The sequence below is a fragment of the Silurus meridionalis genome, chromosome 23 (genome assembly GCF_014805685.1).
Source record: "Silurus meridionalis isolate SWU-2019-XX chromosome 23, ASM1480568v1, whole genome shotgun sequence".
NCBI classification, from domain to species: domain Eukaryota; kingdom Metazoa; phylum Chordata; class Actinopteri; order Siluriformes; family Siluridae; genus Silurus; species Silurus meridionalis.
Genome location: NC_060906.1, coordinates 2,384,008 through 2,404,007, shown reverse-complemented (window position 1 = coordinate 2,404,007; position 20,000 = coordinate 2,384,008). Strand labels below are relative to the sequence as shown.

Below are 20,000 nucleotides of genomic sequence, written 5' to 3'. Positions count from 1 at the left end.
GAACCTGGGTGCCTTGTGAGGATTTTACCCTGCATTCCAGGAAAAGTCAGTCAAGACTTCACTTAACATTTCTTTAAATCGTACATTTCAGTTGCTATTTTTAAAGCATCTCATTATTTAAAAAGCTGAAATTAAGCAGCAGAGACTGCTAGAGACTCAAAGCACTTTTATACGTCGCTCTGGATAAGGTCATCTGCTAAATGCCACAAATGTAAATGTAAATGTGTATGTCTTTATAAATGGTTATCCCTGGTAACTTAGCTTAGGTGACGTAGTCAGTTTCCACTAGTAACATTCCTAAATCTAGTTCATACATTTTATTGTTAAATTCCTCTGTCCTGAATTTCCTAATTTTCGGGAACAAATTGGACGCCCCGGTGCCACACTTTTAACAATTTATGATATTGCATATTTAATGTCTGTTTTGTATGTAAGTTTGTTTACTCTTGCTTGTTTTTGTGGTATTGTTGTCCTAATCAACAGTGTTGGGGGTAACGCATTACAAGTAACGTGCGTTATGTAATAATATGACTTTTTTGGTGTAACGAATAAAGTACTGCGTTACTTTATACATTTACACATTAATATCAGAGTTACTTTTTAAAATAAGTAACGCGAGTTACTTTTCAGTTAAATTATATTGCAAAAAAAAAATAAAAATACTGAATAAAAATGAACGTAGTCACGTAGAATCGTGCACTCATACGTGCGAGCCGCGGGAACAGAAGCTGGTCAGAAGCGGAGATGGCAAACCAGAGCATTACATTACTGTATTCTTATAATTTTGAAGTAGTGGAGGGAAAGGAGAAAGGAATAATGGTTAAGTGTAGATTATGTGTTGGTGAAAAGCTCTTGTCAACTGCAAAAAATACCACTTCAAAAAAAAAAAACAACTGCATGCAAAGAACAGGACTACATATATGTGTGTGTGTGTGTGTGTGTGTGTGTGTGTGTGTGTGTGTGTATATAATGTTGAATATATGCAACATTATGCAATTTTTTCATATATGGAAATGGAGACAAATATAGAAAACCTTTGCTGACTTTCCACCACTGCAGCTCGATTGACTGCTCAGAATAAAGGTTTTCCATGGGAGACACATGTACGATGCCATCGCAGCGGAGAAAGAGAAAGAGAGCAAATTCACAGCTCATTTGCTCTTTGTGGGAAGATAAACTGCCATGGTCACTGATAATAGCGTGAACTTTGTAAAAGCGTTCAGAATGTTTCAAGCTGATGATGAAGCAGAGAATGATGTAGACGAGGACGAGGTCATATTTACGGAATTGCACGATGTTTTACGAGATGACAGCGAAAGGTATGTTCTCCCTCCACATCACTGGTGTGCAGCCCACCCTTAACCTTATATACACGAACAATAGTTACATTCCTGAAGGTGAGGCAGATTACAAAGCAGTGTACAGAAGTGCGACTGGAAAGTGTTCAGCCTTGTGGTCAAAATTTAGTCGATCATCTTATTGTTCTCTAAGAAGTTATTAAGCATTTTAAATGTTTAAGAAATGTCTTTTGCTTTAATATAACAGATTTCTTGATATCAATTATCTATATTACACCTGTTACACCTGTAAGGCGTGAAAGAGATGCAAGTAACGCAAAAGTAATATAACGCATTACTTTCCATAAAAAGTAACTAAGTAACGTAATTAGTTACTTTTTTGGGGAGTAACTCAATATTGTAATGCGTTACTTTTAAAAGTAACGTTGCCCAACACTGCTAATCAATCTCTAAAATAATATATACCATTTTGAGGTTAATGTGACACAAAATAAAATTAATTACATTTAAAGTATAAGAAAATGTAATAAAAGTGAACTATATAGTTTTCATTTGTTACACCTCATTTAGGAAATACATTGTGTGTGTTTTGTTTACATTTCATTTTCTAAAGAAATGTTCTGGTTTTTTATTTGCAAATATTTTATTTGTTTATAAACTGTTCTTATTGCAGCAGATTTGAACAAATGTTTGTATTTAAGAAAAATGGATTACAAAAACCCAGGGTAAAATTTGTTTATTCAACTGAATTATTAAAAAAAAATAATTTGTTCCCTATCTCCCTCCCTCCCTCCCTCCCTTACTTACTCACAATGGAGGAACATGGCATTGATAGATTTTAAAGGAGCTATGGTTATGATCTGAAATAACCTTATACTATGAAATTATGACTATATTTTTACTATTTAATCAACATATTAGTATTAAATTAAGATTGTGTCACACTATGAGTGGGTCCTATAACATTCTGATTAATTCCTACTGAATCTAGAATAGACACAACTGCTGATCTTAAAGAGTCTCCCTGATTATCTAAATCAATATTAAAGTCACCAACAATTAATGCTTTGTATAAAGAAGTAGAAGCGAGATTTGTGATAAAATCCGCACATTCTAAAAGAAAGTCTGATTTCCTGTTACTGCGCGTCTTTTGCAATCCGCTGGTGTATAAAGTCCTGACTCTCACTTTTTATGAAGCTGAGAATCAGCAGGCAGAAGGCAGTAAGAAGTTTGGGGTTAACGTGGATGAGACAGAGGAAGTCAGTGATGTAAACATGACTGAGAACAGACACATTCATGATCATCATCATCTTTTCTCTGCTTGTGTTCTATATGTGGATCTTCAGCCTAGATACATTCAATGGTAACAACATTTTTAATTAGTTTTGTATTAATTAATATATATATATATATACACACACACACACATATATATATATACATATAAATATATTTGGCTGTCAAAATTCAAATGATTTTAAAAGGCACTAGATGTTATTAACGCACCATCAATTCAGCGCGCATTTCTGTTTTTACTATTTTTATTTTAAAAAATATAAATACATAAATAAATAACTGAATAAAAAATAGGCGAAATTAAAACCTCCAGCAAAACATACACTTATTTACGACGTCTCTTCTTTACTTAGATATAAAATAAATAAATAAACTCCACCGAAAAATATTTTGAATGAGTAAACTTTTGTTTTATTTCTGCACCAAGTCTCAAATTAAACATCAAATCCGAAATAATTCACACAATTTACCCGCTGGGTGCCGTTTTTTGTGGGTTTTTCCCTCATAATGGCGAAACGAACTTAAATTACTGTCTTTATTGATCGTACAGATAAAAACAATATATAATTCAAATCTGTAAAATGTCTATGATTATATATAAAAGCTTCTTGACTTGACTTGAAACATAACAAAGGCTCTTAATGATGTCTACACGTCTCTGCACTGTTATAGCCTTTATATTTAATCACTGTACATATGCTTACATACATATCACATGCTGTACATATGCTACATATTTATCTGCACTATTTGCACGATTACTACTTTTTGCACTTCTGGTAGATGCAAACTGCATTTCGTTTCTGGATATACCATGTAAACACTGCTGTTCTAAATCTAAAGCTCTTTGGTCTTTCATAGGCTTATATCTACATTTCAATACAATGTTCTACAGTGAAAGTAATCTGCTGAGAGGGGTAACAAGTACACCGGAAACGGCAATGCAATGTAAAAACAGAAAATATGTATTAGGCCAAAAATTACTGTTGTATACATTAGCATACAACACAACAATAAACATGTAAATCAAAATTATATTCTTTACAGTAGAATACAGTAAATTGTGTGTGGGGTCCTGGTCCAGGAATTGGCAGGGGGTAGGGGGGGTGCAATCCCCAGTGCTAAGCTTCATCTCTTCTCCGAGCTGGGTCTGGCCACAATACTTCGTCCACCTCACAAGCTACGTTTTCTCTTTCCAAACATGAAGGGAAGTATCTCCTAGCATGGCGTATCCAACCTTTGCCTGGAGAAGTGGCATGCGGGCCAAAGGTTGGCGATCAGACACTTTCCAGTGCCAGGTTAAGAAGAATTCCTCTATGGGATTTAGAAAAGGTGAATATGGGGGTAGGTACAAAACTACAAATTGTGGATGGGTGGTAAATTGTGGATGGGTTCTCATTTCTGAAGGTTTGATTTATGGACGCCACTGTAAATCGACTCTCTCACGGTCAAACCATGGTTGATTACATGATCAAAAAGTGTTTCCCTAATCTCATCAGAGATGGCTCTCTATCCTTCTCTTATTTACCCTTTCCCTTACCCTTCCTCCTACTCCTCTTGCTCTCTGTTCATTGTTAGCATCCATTGTTCAAAACAGGTAATCTGATCTTTGACCTATTTATAGGCCTATCTATACTACTGTAAAGTAAAGCAGTAATTGATTAGTGACCAATTAAGCAGTTAGTGTTTGCAGATGTGTCTGTGTGACCTGGTGACTAAGTGTAGCATTTTGATTGGTTGTGTTTTGAAAAGAAAAGCAAGTCACATCCTGATAGATCTTTGTGTTTTAGGTAGAGAATTGTGTGTAGTGTTTTGAAAAAATTGTTTTATGCAATTGAAAACTGAGTCTAAGGCTGAGAAATAGCTTATGGTTTTGAAGATTTGGCATGTAGTTTTGCACTTTGAGTGTAAGGTTTCAAAGATCATGTGACATGAAAAGATTTTGGGTGTAAGCAATTGGTAAAAACTGTAATATGATGTGAGGTCCAGTTAACAGCTAAAACAGGTAGAAGTAATACCTACTTTTTACTTAAGTACATGTCTAAACCAATACTTCTTTACTTTCACTTAAGTAAAAAGGTATAATCAGTATCTGTACTTCTACTTAAGTCATGGATGTGTGTAATTTTGCCACCTCTGTGGGGGTCTATAAATAATATTAATTGGATTTGACTGACCAAACTTGTTTCTGGAAGCTGCATTTGTTATGTTGATGTAAAGAACAAAAATTTGTGTTTATTTATTTCTTTTGGTTGATGCTTAGATAATTATTAGAAATAACTTTGACTCCGCCTCCTGTGCCATTTAGATAGGGCTGGTGTGTATAACTGTACCCAGGAGAATTCGCTTCATTTTATGGTAGGTATTCGTTTGGTTTAATTAACATTTCCGTTAAACACATTACATTAAACTCCTGTTTAGAGATCAGAGGTGCTGGTGCAGTTCAGTCTTCTCTATTGTAATGTTATGCAAGTTACTTAAACAACCTTTCTGGTAATTTCTATATTTAGATTTCACTCTGGCAACAGACTTTGTTTGTCTGCTCCCTGGCTTTGGCTCTGGGTAGTCACTGGTTACCAAGTTCTGTTCTGAGTCCATGACTTATCATAGAGAACCTGTGCTTGCTTAGAAATAACAACTTTCAGGGTAAAAGGTCGGTGTACATCAAGACTCTTCTCTGTTCTGCCACCAAGGTGGTGGAATGAACTTCCCCTAGATGTCTGAAAAGCTGTCAGTCACTGCCCAACTTCAAACGACGGGTGAAGATCTTTCCTCTTCCTGAAACACTTATACTAGCACTTTTTCATTGTTTTGTCATATTTAAAAAAGTGCTATAATTCCTGTCAACAGAGTTTTAGGCTGATGGTATCTTAAGTCTGTAATCCCATGAACCAGTGTTGATTTATTCACAGGTAAAGAGATGGATGAACCTGGGAAAAGTGAATGGAAGGATCTCACACCAGTGTAAAATTTTCGTAACGACAAGGATAAAGAGAGAGAACATGTGTGTAGAGGAGGAACAGACTGAGCAGAATTGTGTGTGTGTGTGTGTGTGTGTGTGTGCAGGCACTAAAGATGGCACTGATCCCATACTGGGTTGATCACCTGATACTAGTAAGAAATAGAGATCAGAGAGAAAATAAAGAATAGTTTGGGTCTGATCCTGTAGCATAAAGATAGAAACTCTATTAAATACTAACTAAAGGACAAAGTAATACATGTGATTTGGACTCCTTCTGCTCTGGGCTTTTTCACATCAACTCCTCAAATCCTGTAGATAAATGTGTTCTTGGTTTGCAGACACGGAAATGCAGAAACACTGGAGTCTTCACTCAATTGTTCATCACCATTTAACTCTAGAAGATAAAGAAAAGAATCAGTAACAGAAAACTAGAAGGTGGTGTTTGATGATCAGCAGCAGGTAATTATCTTTGCTTCAAGGAAACCAGGATTTGATTCCAGTGTATCATTTGTCATTCAACATTTCTTCATGCTTATATAATATCTTTGGTAGAACATTTAGTGAAAACAAATGAGAAGGTGCAGAAGATGAAAGAGGAACATGAGCAGATATTTGCATCACATCACTGCACTTCTCCAATCCCAGGCTGTAGAGTTTTTGCTGCTTTTAATAAAGATCACTGCTGTGGAGCTTCTCTCTTGTTCTACATGGATATTAAAGTGCAGACTTTGAGAACAAGCTGAGGGGAATTTTACAGGAATGATAGAAAACATGGTGTGGAGGTGGAGAGATAAAAGCTCTGTCCGAGTGAGGAAACCAGCTGCTTACAGGATATCCAATATTTGTGGCAATAAAAGATGATCATCATCTAATAAATAATGCTAATGTGCATAATAATGCTAATGTAGTAAATAACGCTAATGTAGTAAATAATGCTAATGTTCTAAATAACACTAATGTAGTAAATAACGCTAATGTGCTAAATAACACTAATGTAGGAAATAACGCTAATGTAGTAAATAACTCTAATGTAGTAAATAACACTGATGTAGTAAATAACACTAATGTAGTAAATAACACTAATGTAGTAAATAACTCTAATGTAGTAAATAACTCTAATGTAGTAAATAACACTAATGTAGTAAATAACTCTAATGTAGTAAATAACACTAATGTAGTAAATAACTCTAATGTAGTAAATAACACTAATGTAGTAAATAACACTGATGTAGTAAATAACACTAATGTAGTAAATAACGCTAATGTGCTAAATAACACTAATGTAGTAAATAACGCTAATGCGCTAAATAACGCTAATGTAGTAAATAACGCTAATGTAGTAAATAGCGCTAATGTGCTGAATAACACTAATGTAGTAAATAACACTAATGTAGGAAATAACACAAGTGTAGTAAATAACACTAATGTAGTATATAATGCTAATGTAGTAAATAACACTAATCATTACATCAGTTTCAGTGTTTATATAAAACAGATTATTACTCACTTCAGTGTCTGAAGTTTGTAACATTTATCATCCTTCAGATGAGAGAGAAACTTCACTCCTGAGTCTCCTACTTTATTCCCAGTCAGATTCAGTTCTCTCATGTGTGAGGGGTTTGATCTCAGAGCTGAAGTGAGAGCAGCACAGCCTTCATCTGATACTCCACATTTATTTAATCTGCAGATACACAATGACACACACTTCACTCTATTAGTTTCGTCTCAAGGTTACGAACGTAACCCTAGTTCCCCGAGGGAACGAGGCTGCGTCGGCGCTATGGGAACGCCCCTGCGTGACCACGCTCTGAACCACGTGTGAAATCTAGCCAATAGGCAAGCCGTGGCGTCATAGACAGGCGGCGTCGCGTAAACCAGGAAGCTACAAGATGGCTGTGCGGTGGTAGCGACATTAGCTTCTGCAAGAGAGAAGGTAAGCGCCGCGGGATGCAGGAGTGTGGCATGGAGCGCGGCGTCTCGTTCCCTCGGGGAACTAGGGTTACGTTCGTAACCTTGAGACGTTCCCCTTCAGGAACTCGAGCTGCGTCGAAACGCTATGGGAACGAGTGTCCAATCACGCCACACTGACCAGACCCTGCCAAAGAGTGAGGGCCTCGGCACCAGCACGTAGGACAGAGGAGCCCGGGGTGGCTCTGAGGTCGAGGCCATAGAACCTGACAAAGGCCAGCGGGGTGGACCAACCCGCAGCGTCACAGACGTCCCGGAGTGACACTCATGTGCACCCGGCCGCAGAGGCCGCCACACTCCGGCGGGGCGAGCCCTGACCTCGATCGGGGCGGGGACCAGGACTCGCAGCCGAACAACTGCACCAACCACCTCCAAGGACTCGTCCTGTGGAGATAAGCACCCAGTGCTCGCACTGGACACAGCCGGGTCTCGTAACCCCTGGTCGGGGGCTATAACAGAGGAGGGCAGAATGCCTGTAACACGACACATCGTGTGGGAGCACCCGGCCCCATGTAAGAACACTCTGGGCATGCCAGGGGGCAACTCCAGGTGGGACGAGGCAACTGCCAAGTCCCAGACAGGCACTCCGAGTCGTGTCCCGGGCCACAGCCTCCGGCGCGCGGAGGAAACGTGTCACCAATGGGACCTACCCAGCGAACACGGAAACCCTCAGGGTCGAAGGGTTAACCCTGCGGCAAACTGTACCTGCAAAAACACCAGAACTGAACCGACCGGGCAGTCATCTGGGTCCAAGTCATGGTGCTCACACCGTGGCGCGAACAGTCGCCATCTTGCGGCATACAACCTCCTCATGGAGGGAGTTCTGGAGTGGAGGGGCCTCTACTACCTCGGTAGAGAGAACAGCCGCTACAAACTGAGACCCCTCAGGGGCCACAGGCTCCACAACACCGGGCAGGGTGAACCAGGGTTCCGCCCGCCAACAAGGTGCTACCGGAGGAGACAGACTCCCTACCGCAAAACTTTCCCAGAACTCCCGAGAGCAGCGCAATCGGGGGAAAAGCGTACAGGCGTAGCCTCGGCCAAGACCGTCCCACGGCAGCCACTGTCTCGACAGGGCGCCTGCTCAGGCATCCAACCGTCCGGGATGTAACCGGCTCTAAATGAGAGGAGTTCGTCCGGGACCACAAGAGGACCCCTGCGCCCGTTGCTGCAAGGCGAGACCGAGGTCCCCGGTGGACGATGTACGAGACCACCGCAGCATTGTCCGAGCGGACCAACACATAGCGATCTCTAAGGACTGGGAGAAAGAGTTGTAACCCCAACAACACTGCCAGCACCTCCCGGCAACCTATGTGCCACAAGAGGCGGGCGCTCCACAGACCCTGAGAGGAGTGGCCACTCATGACCGCTCCCACCCCGTGATGGAAGCGCCCGTCGTTAGCGTTACGCGGCGACAAGGAGTCCCTAAACGGGGCCTCGGACAGAACGTAAGGTTCTACCATGCAACCAAGGCTCACGGGCACACCGTGAGACCTTGATGTGATGACACAGACTCCCTCAGGGGAGAACCTACTGCCCGGAGCCACCACTGGAGGGGCCACATGCGGACACTGCCGACATGAGACCCAGCAGCCTCTGGAACTGCCTCACAGTGACCAGGCGGCCTGCCCCTACCCTCCTGACTGCAGTGAGGATGACTACAAACCGGGCGGGAGACAACCGTGCCCGCAACTCGGCCGAGTCCCACACCACGCCGAGAAAGTGGCCCTCCGCGCTGGGAAAGTACACACAACCCGGCGTCTCAGTCCGAACCCCAGTACCTTCATGCAGGCGGAACAGCACCTCAATGCCAAACCGCCAGGTGCTCTAACGAGCCACCATCAACCAATCGTTGATATAATACAGAACGCGGATGCCCTGAAGCCGCAGCGGGGTCAGTGCTGCGTTCACGCACTCTGTGAAGGCACGGGTGAGGCGCTAGGCCGCACGGAAGGACCGATATTGGTAAGCTTAGCCCGAAAGCAACCTCAGGAACCTCCGTGCGCGGTGAAGGACGGCTGCATGGGAGCATGCAACCTCCAGATCTAGCGTATGACAAATCAGTCCTTGGACTTGACCTGAGACACGACCTCTCTAAACGAGAAACCTGAACCCGAGCCCCAAAAGTGAGTGGTTCAAGTAGCAGAGATCCAGAATGGGACGCAACCCACCGTCCTTCTTGAACAACGAAGCACGGGCTGTAGCAGCCTGACTCGCAAACTGAGAGGGAACCACCTCGATGGCCCCTTTCCCCAGGAGTGTGCGCACTTCCTGTTCCAGGACCAGAGCCTGCACGGGTCCCGCCAGGGCGGGACACACCCCGTCGAGCCGGGGAGGAGAAGATGCGAACCGAATCGCGCAACCCTTCTTCACAGTACGCAGGACCCCGAGAGACTCCAGGCAGCCCTAAGACTGACAAAGTCTCCACAGGAGAACCAACCCCTCGGGGCTGGCCCCCGACCCACTCAGAGTGGCGGTGCTCTGCAGCCGACCACACCTCCTGAGAGGCGGCGGAACCCCCCGTCCGCAGCGATCATGCGGGCGGAATACGGGGAGCAAACCGCTGGAGAAGCTGCGCCCTGAACACGACCCGTGGCAGGGCTAACAGACAGTCCTCCTGAACCCAAACGGCAGGAGCAGCGTACTGCGGCCGTTGAAGCCTCCTGAGAGGCGGCGGAACCCCCCGTCCGCAGCGATCATACGGGCGGAATACTGGGAGCAAACCGCTGAGAAGCTGCGCCTGAACACAACCCGTGGCAGGGCTAACAGACAGACCTCCTGAACCCGAACGGCAGGAGCAGCGTACTGCGGCCGTCGAAGCCCCCTGAGAGGCGGCGGATGACTCTCATCCGCAACGAACTGTCGAGCGGAAATAAGGGAGTTAACCGCCAGAGGGAGGCAGCGTCCCGAACACCCTGTGGCAGGGCCGACAGACCGGCCTCCCGGCGGTGCCAGGGAGGGACGAGCACCGTAGCATGAGGTGCGCACCGCCCTCCAAAATGCAAGCCATCAGGCCTACGCACCATAGCCCGTTCACCAGAGGCGGGGCGACCCTCAGGCCGTCAGCCTCCTCGGGCCTAGAGAGTCGCCAGGGCCCCTAGGACCGCCCGCGAGTCGGGTGGCAACACTCTCTCACCGGGCCATCTCGCTGTGCCTGGACGTACCAGGGCGCGGCTGCCGCTGAGCAGCTCCATCGGAGCAGCGAGGAACTACCACTGAAATGCCACCGCGGCCTCCTGAACCCGCCAGCAATCACCCTTACCCACAGCGTCACCAGGTCAGGCCAGGAGGGACACCATGACGCTCAGAAGGAAGCTCGCATCATCCCCCATAGCAGGCCAGCCTGGTATGCCTGCAACACACTCATCGTGTGGAAGCAACCTGTAGCCTGACCTGCCGCGCAGCGCTACCCACCAGAGCCAAGCGGCGCTCGTAGGCAAACCGATAGCCGTCACAGACGCAACACTCGGGGAGAGATAGCTAGCTAGCATCTCCACCACAAGCGGCAACGTCCCGTAGCCGCGCCACGCAGATCCAATAACATTCGCGCACAGCGAAAGAACATCGGAAAAGCATGCGCGTCACGGGCCTCCCAGGACCCAGACACCTCGGTGCGCAGATCAGGGGAGGCGCTGAGGCTGTGACACAGTGCAGGAAACGCACAACCAGCTCACTGGCGCGCGCTGCTCCCGCCACCACGACCGGCCAAGCTAATCCAGCTCGGACCGGCCCGTGCCACGACCACAAGGAGCTCCATATACAGCACAGGCTGTGAGGAGTCCGCAGGCTCGCCAGCATCCACCAGCTCAACCTCCTCGGAGAGAGACATGTAATGCTGCGCCCGCACCGGGAGAAGAAGCAGCCGCCAGGCATGCTTCCCCTAATATCCCGAAATTTCATCCACCTCGGAGGAAGAAATACAGAGCACCGCGTCACACACACGGAAAAGAACCGATACCAAGCGGCGCTCTCCCGGGGGCGGGAGCTCGGCTAGCAGCCGGGGCGCATAGCCACGGCTAAAGCTAACAGCCGATACCATCGAGAGCCAAAGCCTCTAGGGAGAGCGCCACCTCGGAGAGCGCTCTCTGAAATTCTCCCACCTCGGAGGAAGAATACGGAGCACCGCGAACGCACCGGGGAAGAACCGTCTCCAAACGAGCGCTCTCCCCGGGGAACGGGAGCTCGGCTAGCAGCCGGGAGCGCATAGCCACACGGCTAAAAGCTAACAGCCGATACCATCGAGAGCCAAAGCCTCGAGGGAGAGCGCTCACCTCGGAGAGCGCTCTCTGAAATTCTCCCACCTCGGAGGAAGAATACGGAGCACCGCGAACGCACCGGGGGAAGAACCGTTACCAAACGAGCGCAATCCCCGGGGAACGGGAGCTCGGCTAGCAGCCGGGAGCGCATAGCCACACGGCTAAATGCTAACAGCCGATACCATCGAGAGCCAAAGCCGCGAGGAAGAGCGCTCACCTCGGAGAGCGCTCCCGTCACCCACCTCGGAGGAAGAATACGGAGCACCGCGAACGCACCGGGGGAAGAACCGTTTCCAAACGAGCGCAATCCCCGGGGAACGGGAGCTCGCCTCGCAGCCGGGAGCGCATAGCCGCACGGCTAAAATGCTAACAACCGATACCCTCGAGCCGACTAAGCACGCTCCTAAGCTAAGCAAACAACACATCGGCTGCGTGTCACCCCGAAATGAATCGGGCAAGCAGGAGACACGCAGACAGAATTTTGCCTGCATATAAGCTCATGACTGCACAGATAACACACTCAAAGCGCTTACCTGAACTAGCAGAAGCTAATGTCGCTACCACCGCACAGCCATCTTGTAGCTTCCTGGTTTACGCGACGTCGCCTGTCTATGACGTCACGGCTTGCCTATTGGCTAGATTTCACACGTGGTTCAGAGCGTGGTCACGCAGGGGCGTTCCCATAGCGTTCGACGCAGCTCGAGTTCCTGAAGGAACTACACATTACACATCCTTTGTGTTTGTTCCACTACAAAGAGAGAGAGAGAGAGAGAGAGAGACTTTTTTTTTACACTCCTTTATTTACCATAACACTCAACATAAGTCAAGTTATGTTCTGGATAGCATCAGGTAATTAAAGTCAAATAAATAGAGAAATAGTCAAATATAATGGATAAATAAATAAATAAATAAATAAATAAATAAATAAATAAATAAATAAATAACATTATAAAGACATCAATAAAACAAGACAATGAGAGTTAAAAGATGGGAGTTGGTGTAACTGTTTAGCTGCGCTTTGGTGCAAAGTACAACTCTTTTTCTTTTAAGAAACAAAGAGCTTCTCCACAACACCACACAGCCTCAAACATCTTCAGATCCCATATACTCTTGTAAAAGTTAAAATCAACAACAATTTTGGATTTTGTAAGCCTGGAAAGGATTCTAATGGCATCACAGTCAGTGTTTTGAGCCATTTTGTTTTTTTCTGCTCAGGTATATTGCTTTTTTTGCTTGACCAAAAATAATAATAAGTCAATAAATAATAAATCAACTGACACATAAACCTGTTTCTCCTGATGTACTTAAAACCCAGAATAAAACACTGTAAAGTAAAAGTCACATTAAAAAAACTTAAAATACCTTTTTTTTAAAAGTGACTGTAATCTGAAGCAGTGTATAAAAGCATGAAAAACAGTCTCTCTCTGTGAACAGAATGGACAGTCTTGTAAGACATTGGGGTCTAAAACAGAAATAAAAGAGTTCACAGAGATAATGCAGTGTAAAATCCTCCACTGAAGGTCGGCAGCTTTTTTAATTAATGGTGGTTTGTACAGTGCCCTCCACTCTGGTTTAAAATTATTGTTAAAACCAAAAACATTTCTCCACTGGGTGTCTACCCTCCCACTCAGTTTTTTCTTGTTTAAAACTTTAACACAGGCCCTGTAGAGAAGCTTCCCTGACACTGTCCCAAAGTTAACCTCCCCTTCACCCCTGCACTCTGGGAGGGGGCCACCACATTCATAGAGGACAGGAACGATATCCAGCCAGGGAAAGGGTTCCTCCTCTGTAGAGCCAATCTCACTGATTATGTAATCCTTTAGATGGACACACTACTCTGTTGTTAGTGTGGACCTCCAGCGGTGTAGGAGCTGGTTAGCGATGCGCAGAGAATGGAGTCTCATACGTGCTGCCAAGTCCTCCCCTCATGACAGGCCTGTCCCTGCAATGTTCACCAGCTCCCGGAGTGTGACGATCTTAGAGGAAATCAAAGCTCTGGACAGTGTGGGGGTGGTCGCCCTGGAGATGTTTAGACAAATCCCATAGACCAGGAGCTCCTCCAGCAGCCAGTGTAGTGTTTCACAGACTTTGTTTGGTTCAACCTACATACAGTATTGTTAAAAATAATAGCAGTACAATGTGACTAACCAGAATAATCCAGGTTTTTAGTATATTTTTTATTGCTACGTGGCAAACAAGTTACCAGTAGGTGCAGTAGATTCTAAGAAAACAAACACGACCCAGCATTCATGATATGCACGCTCGTAAGGCTGTGCAATTGGGCAATTAGTTGAAAGGGGTGTGTTCAAAAAATAGCAGTGTGGCATTCAATCACTGAGGTCATCAATTTTGTGAAAAAACAGGTGTGAATCAGGTGGCCCCTATTTAAGGATGAAGCCAGCACTTGTTGAACATGCATTTGAAAGCCTGAGGAAAATGGGTCATTCAAGACTTTGTTCAGAAGAACAGCGTACTTTGGTATAAAAAGTTGATTGGAGAGGGGAAAACCTATAAAAAGGTGCAAAAAATTACAGGCTGTTCAGCTAAAATGATCTCCAATGCCTTAAAATGGAGAGCAAAACCAGAGAGACGTGGAAGAAAATGGAAGACAACCATCAAAATGGATCGAAGAATAACCAGAATGGCAAAGGATCAGCCAATGATCAGCTCCATGATGATCAAAGACAGTCTGGAGTTACCTGTAAGTACTGTGACAGTTAGAAGACGTCTGTGTGAAGCTAATCTATTTTCAAGAATCCCCCGCAAAGTCCCTTTGTTAAAAAAAAACGCCTGTGCAGAAGAGGTTACAATTTGGCAAAGAACACATCAACTGGCCTAAAGAGAAATGGAGGAACATTTTGTGGACTGATGAGAGTAAAATTGTTCTTTTTGGGTCCAAGGGCCACAGACAGTTTGTGAGACGACCCCCAAACTCTGAATTCAAGCCACAGTACAAAGTGAAGACAGTGAAGCATGGTGGTGCAAGCATCATGATATGGGCATATTTCTCCTACTATGGTGTTGGGCCTATTTATCGCATACCAGGGATCATTGATCAGTTTGCATATGTAAAAAATACTTGAAGAGGTCATGTTGCCTTATGCTGAAGAGGACATGCCCTTGAAATGGTTGTTTCAACAAGACAATGACCCCAAACACACTAGTAAACGAGCAAAGTCTTGGTTCCAAACCAACAAAATTAATGTTATGGAGTGGCCAGCCCAATCCCCGGACCTTAATCCAATCGAGAACTTGTGGGGTGATATCAAAAATGCTGTTTCTGAAGCAAAACCAAGAAATGTAAATGAGTTGTGGAATGTTGTTAAAGAAGCATGGAGTGGAATAACAGCTGAGAGGTGCCACAAGTTGGTTGACTCCATGCCACACAGATGTGAAGCAGTTTTAAATATTAGTTTAGTGATTCACAGGATTGCTAAATCCTAGAAACAAAAATGTTTGTAAAAAATAGTTTTGAGTTTGTACAGTCAACGGCATACACTGCTATTTTTTTAAACACACCCCTTTCAACTAATTGCCCAATTGCACAGCCTTAAGCGCGTGCATATCATGAATGCTGGGTCTTGTTTGTTTTCTGAGAATCTACTGCAACAACTGGTAACTTGTTTGCCACATAGCAATAAAAAATATACTAAAAACCTGGATTATTCTGGTTAGTCACATGGTACTGCTATTATTTTGAACAATACTGTATGTGAGCAGACATAAGCGTCACATCAACAAAGCTCCTCATAGATCCAGTTTAACTGACGAACACCTTGGATCTATCCTGAGAATTGCCACAACAAAACTTAATCCAGACTTTGATGAACTGGCAAATTAAGGAGATCAACAACACTGTTCCTACGGAAACTGAACTTGATTTTTCCTGCTGTGTTTATTTAAAAACAATTTGTACAATGAGCCTTGCATATTCATGCTTTGCTACATGTTACAGTCCAAATCTCTAATGTAATATACATATATACACCCACCAGCCACTTAATTAAGTACACCTGTCCAACTGCACATTAACGCAAATTTCTAATCAGCCAATCACATGGCAGCAACTCAATGCATTTAGGCATGTAGACATGGTCAAGACGATCTGGTGCAGTTCAAACCAAGCGTCAGAATGGGGAAGAAAGGTGATTTAAGTGACTTTGAATGTGGCATGGTTGTTGGTGCCAGACGGGCTGGTCTGAGTATTTCAGAAACTGATCTACTGGGATTTTCACGCACAACCATCTCTAGGGTTTACAGAGAATGGTCCGAAAAAGAGAAAATATCCAGTAGGCGGAAGTTCTGTGGGTGCAAATGCCTTGTTGATGCCAGAGGTCAGAGGAGAATGGCCAGACTGGTTCGAGCTGATAGAAAGGCAACAGTAACTCAAATAACCATTTGTTACAACCGAGGTGTGCAAAAGAGCATCTCTGAACGCACAACATGTCGAACCTTGAGGCGGATGGTCTACAACAGCAGAAGACTACACTGGGTGCCACTCCTGACAGCTAAGAACAGGAAACGTCTCTAGGTTACGACCGTAACCGTAGTTCCCCGAGGGAACGAGACGCTGTGTCAAAACGCTATGGGAACGCTCCCATAGGGTTCCCATAGCGTTTCGACGCAGCTCGAGTGCCTGAAGGGGAACTGAGGCTACAATTTGCACAGCTCACCAAAATTGGACAATAGAAGATTGGAAAAACATTGCCTGGTCTGATGAGTCTCAATTTCTGCTGTGACATTCGGATGGGGCAGAATTTGGGTCAGAATTTAGCATCAACAACATGAAAGCATGGATCCATCCTGCCTTGTATCAACGGTTCAGGCTGGTGGTGCTGGTGTAATGGTGAGGGGGATATTTTCTTGGCACACTTTGGGCCCATTAGTACAAATTGAGCATCGTGTCAACGCCACAGCCACAGCCTACTGTTCACTGTACTCAAATGGCCTCCACAATCACCAGATCTCAATCCAATAGAGCACCTTTGGGATGTGGTGGAATGGGAGATTTGCATCATGGATTTGCAGCCGACAAATCTGCAGCAACTGCATGATGCTATCATGTCAATATGGACCAAAATCTTTGAGGAATGTTTCCAGTACCTTGTTGAATCTATGCCACGAAGGATTAAGGCACTTCTGAAGGCAAAAGGGGGTCCAACCAGGTACTAGTAAGGTGTACCTAATAAAGTGGCCGGTAAGTGTGTGTGTGTGTGTGTATGTATGTATGTATGTATTGTTTAAAATAATAGCAGCACAATGTGACTAACCAGAATAATCCAGGTTTTTAGTATATTTTTTTATTGCTACGTGGCAAACAAGTTACCAGTTGGTGCAGTAGATTCTCAGAAAACAAACATGACCCAGCATTGTAAAATAAAATATACTAAAACCTGGAACCTGGTTAGTCACATTGTACTGCTGTACTGTGTGTGTGTGTGTGTGTGTGTGTGTGTGTGTATATATATATATATATATATATATATATATATATATATATATATATATATATATATACACACACACACACACACACACATACATACAGTATTGTTCAAAATAATAGCAGTACAATGTGACTAACCAGGTTCCAGGTTTTTAGTATATTTTTATTTTTACAGAAGTGATACCAGGATACCGGGCAGGATATATATATATATATATATATATATATATATATATATATATATATATATATATATATATATATATCCTGGCCCGTATCCTGGTATCACTTTCCTTCTTTCTAAATCTCTGGAACCAACTGTCTGTCTATCTCTCACAGATCAACCTCCATGATCCGAACCAGTCTGGGTTCAAAGCGGCACATTCTACAGAGACAGCCCTTTTGGCTGTTTCTGAGAAACTACATGCTGCTCGGTCAGCCAAGCTGTCATCTGTACTTATCTTTCTGGATCTTTCAGCAGCATTTGACACAGTCAACCACAAGACACTTTTGTCAACCCTCAAGAGGTATCTGCGGAACAGCATGGGAATGGTTTGCTTCCTACCTGGAGGGTTGCTCATACCAGGTAACATGGAGGGGATCCACATCTGCCCCATGCAGACTCACCACTGGTGTCCCACAAGGCTCTGTACTTGGTCCCCTCCTTTTCTCCCTCTATACCCACTCCATTGGTGAAGTCATATCCTCACATGGGTTTTCTCATCACTGCTATGCAGATGATATTTAACTCATCTTTTCTTTCCCTCCATCAGATACCACAGCTTCCGCTGGGATCTCAGCATGCTTGTCAGACATATCTTAATGGATGAGTGCTCACCAACTTATACTCAACCCCAGCAAAACAGAACTGCTGGTCATCCCAGGTGATTCATCCCCAGGTCAAGATCTCCAAATAACACTTCATGACTCTCTGCTCTCCCCTTCAGCCACTGCTCGTAACCTTGGGGTAATTATGGACAATGAACTGTCTTTTTTCCCACATGTCGCTAATGTTGCTCGTTCTTGTCGATTTCTTCTCTATAACATCCGAAGGATTCGACCATTTCTGTCCATACAGGCTGCCCAGGTGCTTGTTCAGTCTCTTGTCATTTTAAGACTTGACAACTGCAACTCTCTGCTCTCAGGTCTCCCCCTGAACGCTATTCGTCCACTGCAAATTATCCAAAACGCAGCAGCACAACTTGTGTTCAATCAGCCCAAGTTTTCCACACCACCCCACTGCTGCGCTCCTTCACTGGCTTCCAGTAGCTGCACGTATCAGATTCAAAACACTGATGCTTGCCTACAAGGCCAAAAATAGACCAGAACCATCTTACCTCAGTGACTACATCACATCTCTCACTGCACCACGCTGTCTGAGATCCTCCAGCACTGCTCGACTGGTACCACCTTCTTTCAGAATGAGAGGTAAGTACACTTCAAGGCTCTTCTCTGTTCTGGCACCGAGGTGGTGGAATGAACTTCCCCTAGATGTCTGTACAGCAGAGTCCCTGATTATCTTTAAGCGACGACTGAAGACCTACCTCTTCCTGAAATACCTAAATTAGCACTTTCCAAGTTTGTAGAATTCGAGTTATATTTATATTAAGTGTATAATCTTGCGTACCAGTGTAGATTTATTAATTACTAGAGATTTAAAGCACTTTTGTACGTCGCTCTAAGGGCGTCTGCTAAATGCCGCAAATGTAAATGTAAATGTGAGCGTACACACAGATAAAAACAAAAACCTCATTCTCATAAAAAGCATTTACTTTTAAAAGCCTCCCATTTAAAATGTCCTCTATAGTGTAAGAAACAGGAATAAAATTGCGATTAAAAAGCAAGGCAACACCACCACTAAGAACCACTTAAAACTCGCAATGTGTGTCCTGTTCAGTCACGGGGCTTTCAGCAGCGGGCCGAGCTGAAGCTGCAGCGGGAACGGCTCCAGCAGGTTCAGCTGCTTCCTCCCCCCGGCGCTTGGAAATACTGGGGTCTTTCGGGACAGGCGCAAACAAGATGTCTTATATGACCACATTTGCTTGGTCTGGGCTTCCTTCACCTCACAAGCCTGAGCTCCCTTAGCTCCCACAGCCTCTACCTGATCTCCTTCTTCACTTCCCTTACTGGTCTTTTCACTTTCTTCTCTAACTTTACCATTCACACCACTGACCATTACACTCACATCACTGACCATCATACTCACATCACTGACCATCACACTCACATCATGGACCATCACACTTACATCACTGACCAAGAAAGAAAAGGAGAAACATGTAAAGTGAGATCTATGAAATCTGAATGTGGAGTAAAAGAAGCTGTAGGTTCTTCAGCTCCAGACAGTATTTTCAGGTGTTAATCTACTGGAAATACAGATTTAATGCTGCAGGTTTAATTGGACTTTTGAGCTGCAATAAAAGTCACAACAGCTCAATTCTACACTGAGGGATTTTTGTAGCTTGTTAGATATTAGATCATCTTCTCTTTCTTCATTATTCTACCTCGTCACAGTCACATTTATATCAACACTTTTGTACATTTATTAGATATTAGAAACTAAAACAATACAAAAACCAATAAAAAGTGATGATTATAAAAATAAAAAAAAAATAGATCAACACTAATTTAAACTAACAAACAAAACTAATAAAAATAAAAACTTCCTCCTCAGAACATTGATGCTGAACCTAAAAGCTCTGCTTCAGTCTCACTATTGGAGAATGTGTGTTACTGAGGAGCAGGTCATGTGACTCTCAGAGAGATGATCTTAC

At 44.1% G+C, this 20,000-nt stretch overlaps 1 protein-coding gene across 1 annotated transcript in view; it reads right to left on the bottom strand.

Annotated features, from left to right (window-relative positions):
• The window catches only part of LOC124377340 (ribonuclease inhibitor-like), a 351,047-nt gene that overhangs the window by 327,455 nt on the left and 3,592 nt on the right, over window positions 1-20,000 (bottom strand). Inside the window, exon 4 of the mRNA XM_046836771.1 lies at window positions 7,064-7,237. Within this exon, the coding sequence (XP_046692727.1) occupies window positions 7,064-7,237 (174 nt within the window). The remainder of the gene's footprint in view (window positions 1-7,063; window positions 7,238-20,000) is intronic.